Source organism: Vicia villosa, linkage group LG3, assembly GCF_029867415.1.
Source record: "Vicia villosa cultivar HV-30 ecotype Madison, WI linkage group LG3, Vvil1.0, whole genome shotgun sequence".
NCBI classification, from domain to species: Eukaryota; Viridiplantae; Streptophyta; class Magnoliopsida; order Fabales; family Fabaceae; genus Vicia; species Vicia villosa.
In genome coordinates, this window is record NC_081182.1 from 212,370,963 (window position 1) to 212,389,554 (window position 18,592).

Sequence of the window (18,592 nt, forward strand, 5' to 3'; positions counted from 1 at the left end):
GCTGATTGGATGAGCTGGTTTAATGAAAGACATAAACAATGGAATCTTTAAATGATAAGGTGGGAATCTAAAATTATGGGGGGACTTTTCATATCTCGCCAAAATGGCAGGGGCAAATTGGCTATTAACATTTTAAAAAATTCATATCTAATTTTTCTCATTTTAAAAAATTCTAAAATTTAGTAAATAAACATTGTATAATATTCTAAAAATATATAAAAAACATTATTAAAAAATTTAAAAGTTAAAGGATAATTAAACAATTTTCAAAATTTTAGAAAATAGTCGGGACTAAAACTGTATGCATAAATCTTTTGTAGGAACTAAAATATATCATTTTTAACATGGATTGAAAATAAATTTTGAGTGCTTATACGGACCAAAAACATATAACCCTTTATTTTAAGCATAAACACACTGAATTAATAAAAATGTAACTTCACCTTCCGTAGAAGTTATACAAATGACTACTAAAGTTTTAAATAATAAAAAGACACTAATATTCAATAGGCTTCTTTTAAAACACAAACATCTAGCTCATAGAAACACTAAATTATTTAGTACACAGCGAGACCTTACTTAGTACATAGAAATAAGATCTTACAATACATAGAAATTTAAAACATAGGACAACATTGAAAATCACAGGAATGACATAGGCATTAACAAACAAAGATATAATTTACTTTCGGGTATCTTTTAACCATCCATCAAGATAAACTAGTTTGGAGTCTGGTGTGGATTTTTCTTTCTCAGCACGGATATCCTTCAACCATCCATCAACGTAAACTTGGTTGGAGTCAAAGGTGGATTTTTCTTTCTCTGATCGGGTATCTTTCAACCATCCATCAAGGTAAACTTGGTTAGAGTTATGGGCGGACTTTGCTTTCTCAGCTCTGATATCTTTCAGCCATCCATCAAGATAAACTTGATTAGAGTCAGCGGTAGATGTTACTTTCTCTGCTCGGGTATCTTTCAACCATCCATCAAGGTAAACTTGGTTGGATTCAGATGTGGATTTTGGTTTCTCAGATCGGGTATCTTTCAACCATCCATCAAGGTAAACTTGGTTGGAATTAGAGGTGAATTTTTCTTTCTCTGCTCGGGTATCTTTCAACCATCCATCGAGGTAAACTTGGTTGGAATCAGAGGCGGATTTTTCTTTCTCTGCTCGGGTATCTTTCAACCAACCATCAAGGTAAACTTGGTTCGAGTTATGGGTGGACTTTTCTTTCTCAGCTCTGATATCTTTCAACCAACCATCAAGAAAAACTTGGTTGGAGTCATCAGTTGATTTTTCTTTCTTAGATCGGGTATCTTTCAACCATCCATCAAGGTAAACTTGGTTGGAGTCAAAGGCGGATTTTTCATTCTCTGCTCGGGTATCTTTCAACCATCCATCGAGGTAAATTTGGTTAGAGTTATGGGTAGACTTTTCTTTCTCATTTCTGATATCTTTCAACCATCCATCAAGATAAACTTGGTTGGAGTCAGCGGTAGATTTTTCTTTCTCAGCTCGAGTATCTTTCAACCATCCATCAAGGTAAACTTCGTTGGAGTCTGAGGTGGATTTTGCTTTCTCTTCTCGGGTATCTTTCAACCATCCATCGAGGTAAACTTGGTTGGATGTAGGTGCAGACTTTACTTTCTCAGCTCTGATATCTTTCAACCATCCATCAAGATAAACTTGGTTGGAGTTAGCATTAGATTTTTCTTTCTCAGCTCTGGTATCTTTCAACCATCCATCAAGGTAAACTTGGTTGGATTCAGGAGTGGACTTTGCTCCCTCAGATCTGGTATCTTTCAACCATCCATCAAGATAAACTTGGTTGGAGCTAGAAATGAGTTTTTGGTTCTTCAATGGATTTTTGAGCCAGCCATCAAGGTAAGGTTGATCAACTTCTTTTTCTTCTACAATCTCTTGTTGAATTTTTATATATCTAGCAAAGCTTCCTTGTCCATTCTACAATACAATTGAGTAAAATGATGTTAATTAGTAACATTTGGATGGTATATATGATTAAAAAATACAAGTTTTTAATGATACATATTATGCTGCAAAATTAAGACACGTTGAAGATAACATATGAATACACATTATGAAAACAATTAGACAAAAACAATTTTTTTAAGTTTCATTACAGAAAAATATTATTTTAACAAATCAACTATAACAACTTGATTGTGAGTGACCCTGATAAATGAAAATGAAGATGAGAAATGATAGATTCTGATAAATAAGCTATGAAAAGTATAATTGTAAAAGATACAAACATGCATGCAAAGTTAGTAACTTACAATCAACAAGAGCAAAATAAAAGGAAGGAGAGACAAAACAATTTTGTGTGTCATTTCTTTCTCTTATGTTGTAGTAAATATGAAAGATGCATTTGAAGTGGAAGTGAGATAAGCTATTTATAAACGAATAAGAAGAAAAAGTACAAACAATAGAGATATTGAGGCTTTGTTTGGCAGAATATAAAATAAAATAAAAATTTAATTATAGTTTATATCTTATATATTATATATAAGTCAATAAAAAGAAAAAGAATAAATAACAAGGACCTTGAGACTTTGATTTAACAAGCTTACTTTTTAAACTTATAAGTTAATATGTCTAACATTAATCTATTTAGTAACAATTATTTTTTCACACATTTAGGTGCTTTTGTTGAGCTTTAAAAAGCGATTACTTTCAAAGAAATTAAAAAAAAATCTTTGTTTACCATCTAAGTTCATATATATATATATATATATATATATATATATATATATATATATATATATATATATATATATATATATATATATATATATATATATATATATATATTGTAAAGTGAAAAATTTGAATAATATGTAAACAATCATATTTATTTTGATAAATTACTTCAACTAGTTTAAAGTTTCAGTTTCTTTTAATTTATAAGTATAGTGATAATAATTTTGATTATAAGCACAATTGTGACCACTTGATTCTACTTTGAGATATGGTATCTCACCAAATAATATTTATATTTTTTAGGTGAGTTAGAATTTACATATTCAAATTCAATTTTAAAATTAATTGAAATATTCTAACAGTTAATTTTATTAAATATTATCATACATCTTCTTCGATCGAGTTTCGAGTGGTACAAATATTCGTTGACATTTAAATTTGAAGATAGGTAAATGGGAGAGAATTTTAAATTCACCTCAAATTAATATCATTACGTAAAATTTATGTTTTTAAATTTTTTCAAAATATAGTTATTAATTTATTTAATATTAGTTGTATACTTTAAATATAAATAATTTATGATTTAATAGATTTATTTTTTTTAATTATTTTTTAAATGACGAAAAAAGCAGGGGTGGAGATAAAAAAACTTAATTTTATGTTATACTCCTTTTAGTTCTTATTATAAATGAAAATTCATTTTTTAAATTAATTCAATTATTAATATATATATATATATATATATATATATATATATATATATATATATATATATATATATATATATATATATATATATATATATATATATATATATATATATATATATATATATATATATAATTTAAAATATGCAATTGTTTTATTAATTGAAACTTCAAGATGAATATCTTTGTTCTAAATCTTGAGTGCTACCTTGAAAAAAATCAAAATATTACTCTTGTGAAATTGAAAAATAGATATAATAATACTGTCGGAACAGAGGAAACCTATTGTATTGTATGTATCTTAGGAATAGATATACTCTTCTGCTATTTTGTAGTATTCGTTATGAATTCACTACATACCAACAATGAATACAAAATAATCTCACATGAAACACTAAAATATTGTGAAGACCCTTGCATGATATTTAAACTCACATGTTAAGCTGTAGGGCTTGCATGTTTATGTAGTTGTAACAAAAATATACATTCTTACCTTAATGAGTCAAAAGAGAAGAAGTTAAGCATTGCACATGATGAAGAATAACTCTCCAAATAAATTATTACTCATAACTTCCATTTAAAAATAACATATGTAAATTTATTTATTAAATTATTATAATCAAAAGAGAAGAAGTTAAGCATTGCGAACAATTTTTTTAAAAATAAGTATTGTTCAATATAATACATAAAATATAGAAGAATAAAATTGGCGGTCAAGGCCGTTCATGATATGATTTATTGAGAAAACAAAACTGAACGGAACTAAACAATAATAAAAATTTACTTATTGAATCAAAACCTTTCAATTTACTCAAAATCATATTGAATCATAATCATCGGTTTGGTATATCGTTTTGATTTTGTAATCCATACCGAACCGTTAAAAGTTATTTTTTCACAACTCGAATAATTTATTAAAGGACCAAACAATTAAACTATTATTAAAATTTTTTAAAAATCTTAAAACCTATTTTATTTCATTTTAAACATCAGTTCGGTTCTGCTACTGTTTTAATTCGATTCTAAAACTGTTTGTGCAATAAGGTTTGGTTCTCTAACTAAAGATAACCGTTCGGCTATTTTAACTTCCATTTGGTTCGGCTCAACAGTTCGGTTCAGTTCATAATTTTTTGAACAACCCTACTGATGGGCCTTGGGTCGGGTGTGCTAAGTAAGTACTAATGGGTCAATAACCTCTTAATAAGGAAATTAAACAAATGACAAAAGGGACATTTTATCCTATAATCTAACAATTAATCCATTATCCCTATCATTTATACGTTTTGACCCAAATATCTATGTATAAATACTTCAAGCTTGAAAATTTGCATTTTCCTCCTCTTTCCATTTTCAAGACATTCGGTCTGAGAAGATTTGAAAAAATTTGAGCATCGAAACTCTTGGAAGGAATCTTCCTGCCACCCCCAAATTTTATTTGGCACCCCCACGCCCTTTATGTTTTTACCATAATACTCACGTTTTTTAAAGAAAAAAAGTGTGTTTTTTAGATTTTTAAAATTTATTGAGTTTTTTTATTGGATTTTTGAAGAATTTCAGGAGTTTTTACCTTTTTTTTTAAGGGATCTATAAGTTTTTACCTTTTTTTTAAGGGATCTATGAGGTTTATGCCTTTAGGGTTCATTTTATAAGCTAGAGTGGATGAATATTTTATTCGTGCATCATAGAGTTAATGATCAATTCGATTGTGCTGTCAGAGCTATATGATAATGCTATTTGGTTGCATTATATTTTTCGATAAGACTTTTACTCTTATAGAGGTGAGATATCTACCACTATTTAAAAACCTGTAAGGATGTGGTATATATAGTTGGGGCACAGCTGCATTGGTCACATTATATAAATATTTATGATATGCTTCTATATTTACTTGCAAGTAGCCCGACAGATATATCACTCTGCTACATGTATTTTTTATTTAGTTTCTTTATTTTTTATTTATTTTTATTTAGATATATTTTTTTATTTTATTTAAGAATATTCATGTTGTAAGAGTGTTGGATTCACAAGTATTTTCCAACTGTTGGCAAGAAAGAAAGTCTTAGATTATGATCTGCGGTAGTGGACTTCCATGAGCAATGAGATGGACTTATAAGCAATGGGTAAAGAAGGTTGATGAGCTGAGGAGCATGTTGGGAAAATTGAGGCATGGTTATGTCATATGGCCTCCATTCGAGAGTCATAGACATGATAGATTATTTAATGATATATATGTTTATACAAGGAAGTTTGAAATGGGATGACACATTGGCTCCATAATTGCATGACAAGTGCATATGCCAATTTGAATTTAGACAATATATACCACCTCTACCTCCCAATTACAACATACTTGATATTGATGATGTGTGGATTGGATACCATTCTAGCGTGCTTAATACGGTTCGTCCGACAAATGTGGCTAGAACCCCACATGATGTTCTGGATACTTAGAGTGACATTATAAGGTGTCACATCTTCTGTTAATACCACCCCCTGGGGACGAGCAAATAGTAGTGTTGGTTCTTATCTATGACGAAGGACCCTTAGTTCCAAGACTTTCATATATTCCACACGAGCTTCATTGTTATAAGGAAGCAGACTGTGATGATCTTCATGTTGTTTCTCATGTTTTGGGATACAAGATCGTTATCACTGAAAAATCCATCTCAGGTCTTCTTGGAATGAAACTTCTACAAGGAAAGCGTGTGTATGGAAAGGATAACAAATCGAAATTTGTTAAGGAAATAATTCGCAAAGCTATTTTCAAGAACTACTCCCCAGAAAAGTCTGAATACAAGGGAATCGATCTTCATGACAACTTGAGAATTTGGCACAAGATCATTTTGGGATGTATAAACCCTAGGCCTCCCTCAAGCTCCTCTGACTACTTCAATGCTAATCAAAAGTACATGATGTACTATATGAAATCTCGACAAAAGATGTGTCTTCCCTCAATTCTTTTCTACTATCTGTGGGATATGATCAGAAAGACAAGAGCTACTGATGGTCATAATAGGAAGATTATCTCATATGTTCCTTTTGGGAGATTACTTACTGATGTCTTTGTGAAGAGTGGGCTAGTTAAGTTTCTGGTAGAAGAAGAAAAATTTACAGGGGATCTGACTCCTTGCATTTGAGAATTCATTAATGCAAGAAATTTGAAGTACATGGGTCTGCTTAAATAGATAATCACCATTCCCCTGACAATGTCTTTTGAGTCTATCTCTGACAGAAGATTTCCTGTTATTAACTTTCCTCTGTTCACCAAGGAAGATAGTTTAGATAGAATAGCTGGATATGTAGGAATGATGACAGAAGCTGGAGGTGATGTGTCCAACTACAACCTTGAAGATGTGTTTTCTGCGCAGGCTCCTACTAAACCAACTAGAGGAAAAGGGAAAATTACATCAAAACATTTTGAACGAAGATCAAAGAAGTAAGACAAAGGTAAATTTACTACTCCCGTAATCTCTGAGTCTTTGAGTAAAACTATTTATGAACTATTATCCTCAACCACTTCTGTTCAAATACCTTCACAATCAGAAGCTCCATCCTCTGAAACTATCCTAACTTCATCTACCATTCCGAAAATCATCTCTGAACCTATCATCACATCTGTTCCCAATACCTCAACCACTCCAATCTCTATTTTTGAACCTAGATTTTCAACCTCATTTACCTCAAGAACCTTTGATCTTGTCTCCCTGATAATAGCATATACTTCAAACAATCCAAAAACAATTTCGGTTCAATCATTTACTCTTCCCATTCATTCAACACCCATCCAAACTTACACCTCACTGGTTCTTACCTCTGTTTCAGAAGTTTTCGACTTACAACACAATCTGAACCAATCAACATTTACATCACCCATTTCCCTACACTTTGATCCTTCATACTCTCAATATGAAAATTATTTTGAAGTTCTTGATGAAGAACCACATGTAACAATTCTTGTTGAACCAACTCATTTAAATTCATCTGTACCAAGTTAGTCAGTCCCATTTGAAATACCAACAACTAAAACCTACAATGTTTCTGACCTTCTTGATCTAACGGATCAACATGCTGGAATTCTTCTTCCCGATAAGGATCTACCCTTGACTCTCCATCAACCCTATGCTCCCAAACTTCCCATTAACCTGGATGAATTTATTAATAATTTTATTAAGAAGGCTATGAATTAGGTGGCCATGTTGAAATAAAAGGCTAGTAATATCTCTGATCATCAAGCCTTGGACGCCTCTTGGGACAATATTAAAAGATGGATGTATACTGAGTTTGAAAGGCTGATGAGTTTTTGGGATGTCTCAAAAGTAGCGGCTGTTCAAAAAGTCGTTGACAGAGAAGAAGAAAGGAAAGAAAGAATCGGACGCTTTTATCGTCTTGATTCTGAGTTAAGAGAAGCTGAAGCTAGAACACTTAAGGAAGTTGAAGATGCTAAAATCAGAGCTGATGAAGAAGCAAAGCTCAAGGCAGCTAAAGCAAAGGCAAAAGAAGCTGAAGTTGTTGCAGTTGGTGTATCCTCTACTGATCCTGTCATCACGCGCTTGGAACAAGCTATTGGTGAAATCAGAGAAGAACAAACTGATTTCATAAAAAGCATCTCTGAGCAAAAGACCGCAAACGATACTCTTCAGAGCATGATGCAGTTGATTCTTACCAGATTGTCTCCTACTCCATCTTCTGGACCTTTGATTCTAGGATTTTCATTTTTCCTTTTTCTATCTAAACCCTAGGATATTATATGTCTTGCTATGTTTTCGTCTAATGTTTAAAATTCTCATTCATTATCATTTCTAAATGAAATTATCTTATTTTGTCTAGTCTCTTGATCTTTATGTTGTTCACACCTTCAGTTTTCACACACTCATAAACTTTTTTATTATGAAAAAAAGGGGGAGTAATATCTTAAGTCAAAATTTTGATGATAATAATCATCTTCCCGAAATAAAACTGCTCACATTTTCTAACCACACATAAAACTTTTGTTTCTGTTAGAAGTGATGTTGTTTTTCAGGACATCATAAACTCATATGGTAATCAGGTTCTAAAAGTGATAAACAGCGATGATTGGAAATAGATTCTAAGAAGATGTCATACATAATCAGGCTCTGAGTTCTTCAAAATCTTATTTAAACAATCAGGCTCTAAAATACTTTATTCAGATGTAACAAATCAAGATTTGAAAGATTTCATTTAGTCTATAAGTTTTCCATATTGAAAATCAGGCTTTGAAATGACAATATCAATCAGGCTCTAAAAATGAGATATCTCACGTATTAAGACCTTACAAGATAGTATCTGATCTATTGGAACCAATGGGAGTTACCAAAAACGGTTCATAATCAAGATATCTGATATTTATCAAGTCTTAGACTCAGGGGGAGTCTCTCATACAAAGGATAAGTATTCCTTACCTTTTCTATTCTTAAACTTTTATGATTATGTAAAAAATTGTGTCATCAAAATACATAGTTTTGTCATCATCAAAAAGGGGGAGATTGTTAGAACAAGATTTGGTTATGCAAAATGTCTCTGAGTTTTGATGATAACAATGAGTATGTTTGTAATGAGTAATTTTGATACTCTAATGTGTGTTGTTTTTGAGCTGTTATTAAACAGGTTCTGAATTTGTTGAAAGGTGTGGCCAATACATCAGAAGATACGAAGTTCCGCATCCGCGCTACACTAGTTCGGATGAATTGTAGCAAAAAGCTTCAAAAGCATATGAAGTTATCACTCTGATATAAAGTCTGAAGAAATTAATCTGAAGACCAAGTGCTGAAAGACTCTGAAGACGCACTTCTTAAGACTCTGAAGACTTTAAGCTCTAAAGATTAAAGTTTCAGAAGACAAATGGTTCTGAAGACCAAGTGCTGAAAACTCTAAAGATGTGGTTCTGAAAACTCTGAAGACTTGAAGTTCTAAGAATATTATGAGATAACATTATGTAGTACGAGGTACAAGGTACAGACGAATTTTTTGTTCCACTACTGAGAAAGGACAGATGTTGCATACTATCTTGTCTCCCACTATGTTCAAGCCGCTAATATTCTGAAAGTTCCAGAACTGCCCTCCAACAAATGTATTATTATATTGGCTATATAAAGGGCTTGAAGACTTAAAGAGGAAGCTGCCAATTCATGATCATATCCATTCTTGAAAGACTCCTCATAGCTTTATTCTCTCATGTCTAGAATTTGAAATATACCGTTTACACTCAGCTTGTGTAGAAGCACTCATACTGTAAACAAACTTTGATTCAAACGGTTGTTTGATTATATATGCCTCAAGAGACCTGTTGGTCAGTAGTCTTGGGAAGTTTAGGACTAGAGAGTATTAAAATTTGTTAGTCCCTTGCGGTGGCTTGTGCAGAGTTAGTCACTGGTGGTTTCCCGTGCAGTATTGGTCACTTGCGCTTGCTTGTGTAGATTCAGTCACTTGCGGGTAGCTTATGCAGAGTTGTTAGTCACTTGAGGGTATCTTGTGCATTGTATTGTGGGTCACCGCCGGTTGCCCATGCAGCGTTAGTCACCGACGATTTCCCGTGCAATTGTAATCAGTTTGGTTATAGTGGATTATGACCTCGATTGAGAGAGGCGAAATCACTTTGGCGGATGGACTAGACTAGCTTGGGAATTTCTCAATTGAACTAGTATAAAAATACCTTCTTTTTTTCCTTCTTGTACTTTATAGTTATTATCAAGAGTAAAGAGTTTGTTGTCTAAAGAGGGGGAGTTTTTTTATTAAAGTTTTGTTTGTTAAAAACCCTATTCAAACCCCCTCTTTCTAGTGTTTTTCACACCTTCAGATCCCATATTCATCAGTATGGAAATATTCAACTAGGATGTCAAACGAGTAATTATCGACCATGTTAACTTCATGTAAATCCTCTATTATGAGGCTTTCAAAATATTGCAACTTGATAAGATTGCAATTTGATCAAGAGCATTTACAGTCGTTTAAGGGAATGGTGTGTTTTTTGGGTGAACAAGTACAAGTCCATAGCTATTTCTCCTTCATGACAAATTTTGGATTGAGATAGAACCTCAAAGTCCATAAAAATCAGATACCTCATTGTAGATGCTCGCGCGTCATATAACATAGTCGCTGTTTGCCCAACATTCAATATCCTAGAGGAATTCTTATCCATACTCAACCTAACAATGAAATATCCCTTAGATAATAGACGGATAGGCATTGTAATAGGATATCAAGAAGTAGAGAATAAATTTCACAAAGAAAACCTAAGAATCAATAGGATAACAATGGTCGACGACCCATCACCAAGGCCCAGCATCCACATCGTAAATTTTGTAGAAATCCACACAAGAGAAGAGTACTTGGATGATAGTCTGATTACTACATAAGACATGAAAGAAATTCATATCGGCCCTTAGAACATCCAGAACACAAAGATCAACACCTTCCTAATAGACTACAAGTACGAATATTTGGTTCGCTTGCTCTAAAAGAATGCATAATTTGTTCACCTTGAGCCCCTCATGTATGCCATGGATAGATGCTGGCATCATTTTTCACCTTCTCGCCTTGAATGTCGTATCCAAACCAATCCTAAAAAAAAGAAAATATATGTGGATAATTATTGACGAGGAAGTAAAGAATCTGAACAGGGGAAGACTTATAAGAAATATTGGATATCTCACATGGCTAGATAACGTAGTTGTGTAGAATAAATCCTCGAGAAAAGAAGCATGTGTATGGATTTTATCGACCTTAATATGGCATGTTCGAAATACCCTTACTTATTACCCAACATAGACATGTTGTTCGATGGTTTGTTATGGTACATAATGATATGATTCATGGGAACTTAGTTGAGCTATAATCAGATTAATATGAACCTTTTGGACGCACCTAAAACAACTTTTATGACCAATAGGTGCAATTAATACTACGAGGTAATATCCTTTGGTCTCAAGAATGTTGGTGCCTCCTATTAACACTGATGGTTGTTATGATCACTACGAAGACTTGAAAGATATATTGCATTTAGTCTAAAAATACAATATACCCCTCAATCCAACCAAATTCTTGTTTGTGCTTCAAGAAGACATTTTTTTTGGGATTTATGTTAGTTAGAAGGGGGGTTGAGGCTAACTTAGATAAATTCTAATTCATAATAAATATGATCAGTCTAACAATAGTTAAGAAAGTTCAACATATGAAAATGAAAACATATGTGTGTGAGTGCACTTGCCCATTAGATGTTTTGCATGATGTAAAAACTTAAGAAAACCTTAGCATTTATGTACATTGAATAATATCTTTGAGTTATTATGTGTGCCTTTGCATTAGGGATCTTAGAATGCATCCAAAACATGTTTGAAAATGATGTCATGCATCAAAAATGGATTACATATAGCATCAAAAATCAGTCCCATGCTTGAAAAATCAGTTTTAATTTTACTCAAAAAGCAAGTGTACAGGTCGACACATACAAGGTATAGGTCGACACATGAACTCCAATATTAAATCTTGTAGCTTTTATTTGCATGTGTCGACACATACATCATCTTAGATTGACACATAATGTAGAAATTACTTCTATGTGTCGACACATATGATTTTCAGGTTGACACAAGTGCTGAAATTTTAAAACATGTAACTTCTATTTGAATGTGTCGACACATAATATTAGACACGTCGACACATGCATTAATACAGGTAGACACATGACTTACATGTGTCGACACATAATATTAGACACGTCGACACATGCATTAATACAGGTAGACACATGACTTACATGTGTCGACATATGCTGTTTTTTTTCAAAACAATTTCATTCTTTTTCATATTTTTAGGTTTCCCTTTTGCCTCCAACTTATACCACTATAAATACATCATACATGCAATATTTTCAACTTGGTGAAACTATAAACACATACTAGCTAAGATTGATCGTCATCTTCAACCTCTCATCTATGCATACACAAAAACAAAGTATATGTAATCATTCATTGTTTGGGGGCCATATAGACTTGGTTGATAACGTTAAATTGAGGTTGGTTGTAATCTAAGGTTGGGTTGAGAATCATAAGGGGTTTCATCTGGAAAAACTAAGTGTTTATCCTCTAAGATTATTGGAGATTTTGGGTTTATTTCAATCAGAAAAACCAAGTCAATGTTTTCCTTCAAGATCATTGGGATTTGAAGGTTTTGGACAAGATTACACAATTGTGGATTCGACCGAGTTAAGAGCTTTGAAGATGATGGGTCTTGCAACGGAGTAGCGTGGGATGATGAATCACGTTGGTAAATCTTGAGATCACGGTAACAGGAAACTGGATTCGATTGAGTGAAATATTAGAAGTTGGTGGTTCTTGCAAAGGAGTAGCTTGAGACAGTGAATTAATTGGTGCTAACGGGAGAGACATTGTAGGGATAACCAACAAACTAAGGGTTTGTAGGTTTGAGTTGCTTCAATTCTCTTGCATAGTCATAAATTTATCTCAATTCCAAGTTGGAATTGGGAGCAGACGTAGCTATAGCAAGGACGATCACTGAGCTTCCTAAACAACTCATTGCATCCTCTCTCTCTCTCTCTCTCTCTCTCTCTCTCTCTCTATCTCTATCTCTTGCATTTACATTTCCATTATCAAATTGTTAAACACATTGATTGAGCGATTGATTCATAACAATTTTAAAGAAATTGTTTTGAACATTGTTGAATTGTTGATTGCCTTACAATCACTTAAATTGTAAAAGTATTTTGATATCAATAAACTTAAAAGAAATTTCTGAAAAACTTAAAAGAAATTTCAGCTCACTTCTAGGAAAATACACTCCCCACATATGGATCTTGTTAGTTTACAGAGCATGACACCTGAAGGGAAGTAGTGATGTAGTATTATTAGAAAGCCCGAGCAATATTGAGATAAAAAACATTGCGATTCAAATTAAAGGCCAGTAACAACCAAGTGGAATATGTTGCTTTAATTACAATAATGAATTTAACAAGGGAAATTGACATGTTAAATCTTCGAGCAAGAAATTTCTCTCAACTGGTAACTAGTTAAGTCGTTGACGAATACTAAACTAAAAAGTCAGAAGTAGTGAAGCATCTGAAAAATGTTCAAGAGCTTGCGAAGCATTTCAATTTCTTTTAAGTAACTTATATGTCTAAGGAAGAAAAATCCAAAGACAATCTTCTATCAAAAATCGTCATCACAAAGAAGTTATGCCACAACAAAATAGTAGTAAAAGATATAATACTCGCCTCCCGCATATAAATCACAGTGGTCAACATCGTAGGTACAGTTGATATTAGAAGCTGGATAGCACTCATAGTTTAGTACGTAACGTAAGAACAATTACCCATTGAAAAGACGAAGCAGAAAAGGGGAAAAAAGTCAATGGCCAAGAAGAGTCCATGGACAATGTTATCCTTTAGGAGATCCAGAAAAAGCTTGACCAATTGAAAGGGCTTTGGCCCAAACAACTATATGAATGGTATCATTATTCATTATTTACCACTGATAATGCTATATTTCAATAATTTCCTTTAAATCTCACCCCCTTTATTAATATGTATTTAAAGATCTCGTCTATAAAAGTCATGGATAATATGGTCATATCACTTGGTACCACACTCTTCTCAAGGAAATACCTTTTTAGATGCTGTATGTTTTAAACACCTTGATACCCGTATAATTAGACACATCCACCGGGATACGTGGACATTTTAATGAAGAATGTATAACATTCATGGAGTTAGTTTGCCATATTCTCTTACCAACATACTTTCAAACCTTACAATTTGTTCCTAATATCTATGAGTAATGCTATATATTTTTCATGAATCAATTAAAGAAAATGAGACATGTCTTAAATGCGCCACAAATCTAATTGACAATTTGTACAAAATAGTCCATATTCAAGAGTTCACAGAAAACAAAGATTTGTAAGGAGATAAAATTCTCAATTTGTACACCACAAGAAATGAAGGAGGGCATCTTAGTGTTAAGAAAAATGGTAGTACATAACAGGATTGGAAAACTCTTTCATATCTAGGAAGGGTCTTACAAATAAGCTATCATGTAGCACTTATAAACGATAAAACTTGAACGACGATGGTGTTCCCAGGTCTTAGAACTCGATAAATCTAAGGCATTATTACAATTCATGTTTACTTTTGAAGGTAATAAGTTTAAAATATAAACCACCATGACTTACTTTTTAAACATGTGATTCAAAACACCGATACACCAATAAAGTGGTAGAGTAGCATTCTTTTCATTTGCAAGGGTAAGAGATTTTAACAAGACGTCATATTTACTAAATTCGTTTTATCGCTTACTCATGAAAAATATAAAATATAATATCAAGCAAAATCACATTGAATTTATAAAATATAACATTAGCTTCCTTAAATATTAGACAAACAACAACTAAAGTTAGAAAAACTAAAGAGAAATAAGATCTTATTCATAAAAACAATAACTTATTTAGTACACAAACGAGACCTTACGTAGTAACCAGAAATAAGATCTTACAATACATAAAAATTAAAAACATAGGAACAATATGATAAGTTTTTGAAATGACATAGAGATTGACTAACAAAGATATGAACTAGTTTCGAGTATCTTTTAACCATCCATCAAGGTAAACTTGTTTGGAGTCAGGGGTAGATTTTTCTTTCTCGGCTCGGATATCCTTCAAACATCCATCAAGGTAATCTTGGTTGGAGTCAGAAGTTGATTTTATTTTCTCGGCTCGGATATCTTTCAACCATCCATCAAGGTAAACATGGTTAGAGTCAGAGGTGGATTTATCTTTTTTTGCTAGGGTATCTTTCAACCACCTATCAAGGTAAACCTGGTTGGAGTTTGGAGTGAATTTTGCTTTCTCGGCTCTGATATCCTTTAACCATCCATCAAGATAAACTTGGTTGGAGTCATCGGTATATTTTGGATTCTGTACTCGAGTATCTTTCAACCATCCATCAAGGTAAACTTGGTTGGAGTCAGATGTTGATTTTGCTTTCTTTGCTCGGGCATCTTTCAACCATCCTTTTAGGTAAACTTGGTTAGAGTTAGGTGTGGACTTTGCTTTCTCAACTCTGATATCTTTCAACCATCCGTCAAGGTAAACTTGGTTCGAGTCAGCGGTAGATCTTTCTTTCTCAGATCGGGTATCTTTCAACCATCCATCATGGTAAACTTGGTTAGAGTCAGAGGTTGATTTTTCTTTCTCAGCTCGGGTATCTTCCAACCATCCATCAAGGTAAACTGGGTTAGAGTCAGAGGTTGATTTTGCTTTCTTTGCTCGAGTATCTTTCAACCATCCATCAAGGTAAACTTGGTTTGAGTTAGGGGTGGACTTATCTTTCTTAGCTCTGGTATCTTTCAACCATCCATCAAGATAAACTTGGTTGGAATTAGATGTGGATTTTTGTTTCTCTGCTCGAGTATCTTTCAACTATCCATCAAGGTAAACTTGGTTGGAGTCAGAGGTGGATTTTTATTTCTCTGCTCGGGAATCTTTCTACCATCCATCAAGGTAAACTTGGTTTGAGTTATGGGCAGACTTTGCTTTCTCAGCTCTGATATCTTTCAACCATCCATCAAGATAAACTTGGTTGGATTCAGCCGTAGATTCAGCTTTCTCAGCTCGGGTATCTTTCAACCATCCATCAAGGTAAACTTGGTTGGTGTCAGAGGTGGATTTTGCTTTCTCTGCTCGGGTATCTTTCAACCATCCATCAAGGTAAACTTGGTTGGAGTTAGAGGTGGATTTTTCTTTCTCCGCTCAGGTATCTTTCAACCATCCATTAAGGTAAACTTGGTTGGAAGTTGGTGCAGAATTTACTTTCTCAGCTCTGATATATTTTAACCATCCATCAAGATACACTTGGTTGGATTTAACAACAGATTTAGCTTTCTCTGCTCGGGTATCTTTCAACCATCCATATAGGTAAACTTGTTTGAAGTCAGGGTTAAATTTTTCTTTCTCAGCTCTGGTATTTTTCAACCACCCATCAAGGTAAACTTGTTTGGCATCAGTCAGGGGTGGATTTTGCGCTCTCAGATCGAGTATCTTTCAACCATCCATCAAGATAAACTTGATTGGAGTTAGAATTGAGTTTTTGGTTCTTGAATGGATTTTTGAGCCAACCATCAAGATAAGACTGATCAACTTGTTTTTCTTCTACATTCTCTTATGGAAGTTTTATATATCTAGCAAAGCTTCCTTCTCCATTCTATAATACAATGAATAAATGCATATTAATGAGAAACATTTGGAAGGTATATATGATAATAAAAAAACTCAAGTATTTTATGATACACATTATGCTGTATAGCTACACGTTCATCATAGTAGATGGATACTCATAAAAATAGATGGATACATCATCTAAAATGATAATTAGAGAAAAATAATGATCTAAAATAGAACAGTTTGATTGTGAGGGAAAGTGATAAATATAAATAAAGATGAGAAATAATTGATTTATGTGAATAAGTGATGAATAATATAATTTTAAAAGATACAAGCATGTAAAGTTAATAACTTACAATCAACAAGAGCAGGAGAAAACGGAGGAGAAACAAAACAACTTTGTGTGTCATTTTTTTCTCTTATGTTATCGTGGAAAAACTGTTTTAATGTGAAAGATGCATTTGAAGTGAAAATGAACTGAGCTATTTATAAGCAAATGGAAAGAAAAAGTACAAATAATAAGGATAGTAAGGTTTTGTTTGATGAAATTATTTTTTAAAAATAATAAGCTATGTGTTATACATTATTTATAAGTGAGTAAAAAGAAAAAAGAATAAATAATGAGGACACTAGGCTTTAGTTGGCAAGATTACTTTTTTATTTTTAGTTTATATGGTATAATTTATAAAGTTATTTGTGTCTAAAAACAATTTATTTAGTAACTGTTATTTTTTCACAGTTTTTTTTTAGTGCGTTTGTTTTGAAAAAAAAATTAATTGTTTGTTTAATATCATGTATATTTTTTAATTTGAAGCTCATAAACTAAAGTCTTATATTTTAAATTTAATAAGGTTTGGAAAAGCTATTAGAACTAGTTTTTTATTTTAAATTAAAATTGATTTTCTAAAATCTTAAACAAACTTATTAAAACGATAAAAGCAAATTTTTAAGAATCTTGATCAAACATAATTATTTTGATAAGTTACTTCAAGAAATTTAAAGTTTCAATTTCTTTTAATTTATAGAAGAAAAGTTTTAATTTCTTTTAATTTATAGAAGTAGTACTCCCTTTGTCTAATTGAACAATGTGCGATTCTTAAAAAATTGATTAGATACATTAATATTATTTACTAAAATATTTTTATTAATTGTAGTAAATAGAATAGTTGAATAAAATAAAAAGTGATAAATAGAAATATAAGAATGAAAAAAGTAATAATAAATGTTATATTAATATTGTAAAGAGATGATTTTTTTAAAATGTAAAAACAAAAAATACAAATAAAACTTTTTTATGAAATGGAAAAAGTAATAATTATCTTAATTTTAGACACACAACAAAGTGACCTCTTGTTCTAAGTTGAAATACATTATCTACCCTAATAATATTAATGACCTAATAATTGTTGGAGGCAATTCGGATGTTTAATACAAGTAATTTTCAACACTCTCATTCAAGGGTGAATCTATACACAATATCCTTCACCTGTGAAAAATACTTTCGATACAAGTAAAAATATTTTTTATTTAAAACACACTTTTGTGAAAGACAAACCACATATTCACTCAAAACCTTTAAATAATATTCTCACAGTTAATTCTCAACAATAATATCAATGGTTTCAAGATGAATTAGAATTTACATATTTCTTCTTAGAAAAAAGGAATTTATGTATTTCTTATGGTTTCAATTTTAAAATTAATTAAACTATTTTAATAGTTAATTTTTATAAGTATTATAAATTTCATGAGTTAATTTGAAGAAAAAAATCAATTGATCGAATATGAATTCATAGATTATAATATAGAATAATATTAAAATTTGAATCTTTGTCAAAATGAAAATATTGTTATTAATTAATTTGATTAAATTCACCTCTAATTCAAATACATATAAATATAATAATAATAATAATAATGTTGGGATAGAGGAAACCTATGCTATGTTTAGTCTGTGCTCAAAGGTAGGAGT

General features: G+C 31.9%; 1 protein-coding gene and 1 pseudogene across 1 annotated transcript; both read right to left on the minus strand.

Moving 5' to 3' along the window:
* Positions 1 to 512: 512 nt before the first annotated feature.
* LOC131657301 (uncharacterized) lies at positions 513 to 2,382 on the minus strand. Its single transcript, XM_058926714.1, has 2 exons — positions 2,299 to 2,382; positions 513 to 1,963 (listed from the first exon to the last, which is right to left on the minus strand). Exons 1-2 carry the CDS (start codon positions 2,350 to 2,352, stop codon positions 683 to 685), a joined length of 1,335 nt encoding a protein of 444 aa, XP_058782697.1. The 5' UTR covers positions 2,353 to 2,382; the 3' UTR covers positions 513 to 682.
* A 12,648-nt stretch (positions 2,383 to 15,030) lies between these two features.
* On the minus strand, positions 15,031 to 17,030 carry LOC131659873 (uncharacterized; annotated as a pseudogene).
* Positions 17,031 to 18,592: the final 1,562 nt, after the last annotated feature.

Bases quoted from the DNA above. Each gene is read 5' to 3' on its own strand.
- LOC131657301 (XM_058926714.1), bottom strand. From the start codon at position 2,352: ATGACACACAAAATTGTTTTGTCTCTCCTTCCTTTTATTTTGCTCTTG. The intron at 1,964-2,298 runs GTAAGTTACTAA...ATTGTATTGTAG, and splicing joins TTATTTTGCTCTTGTTGATT to AATGGACAAGGAAGCTTTGC.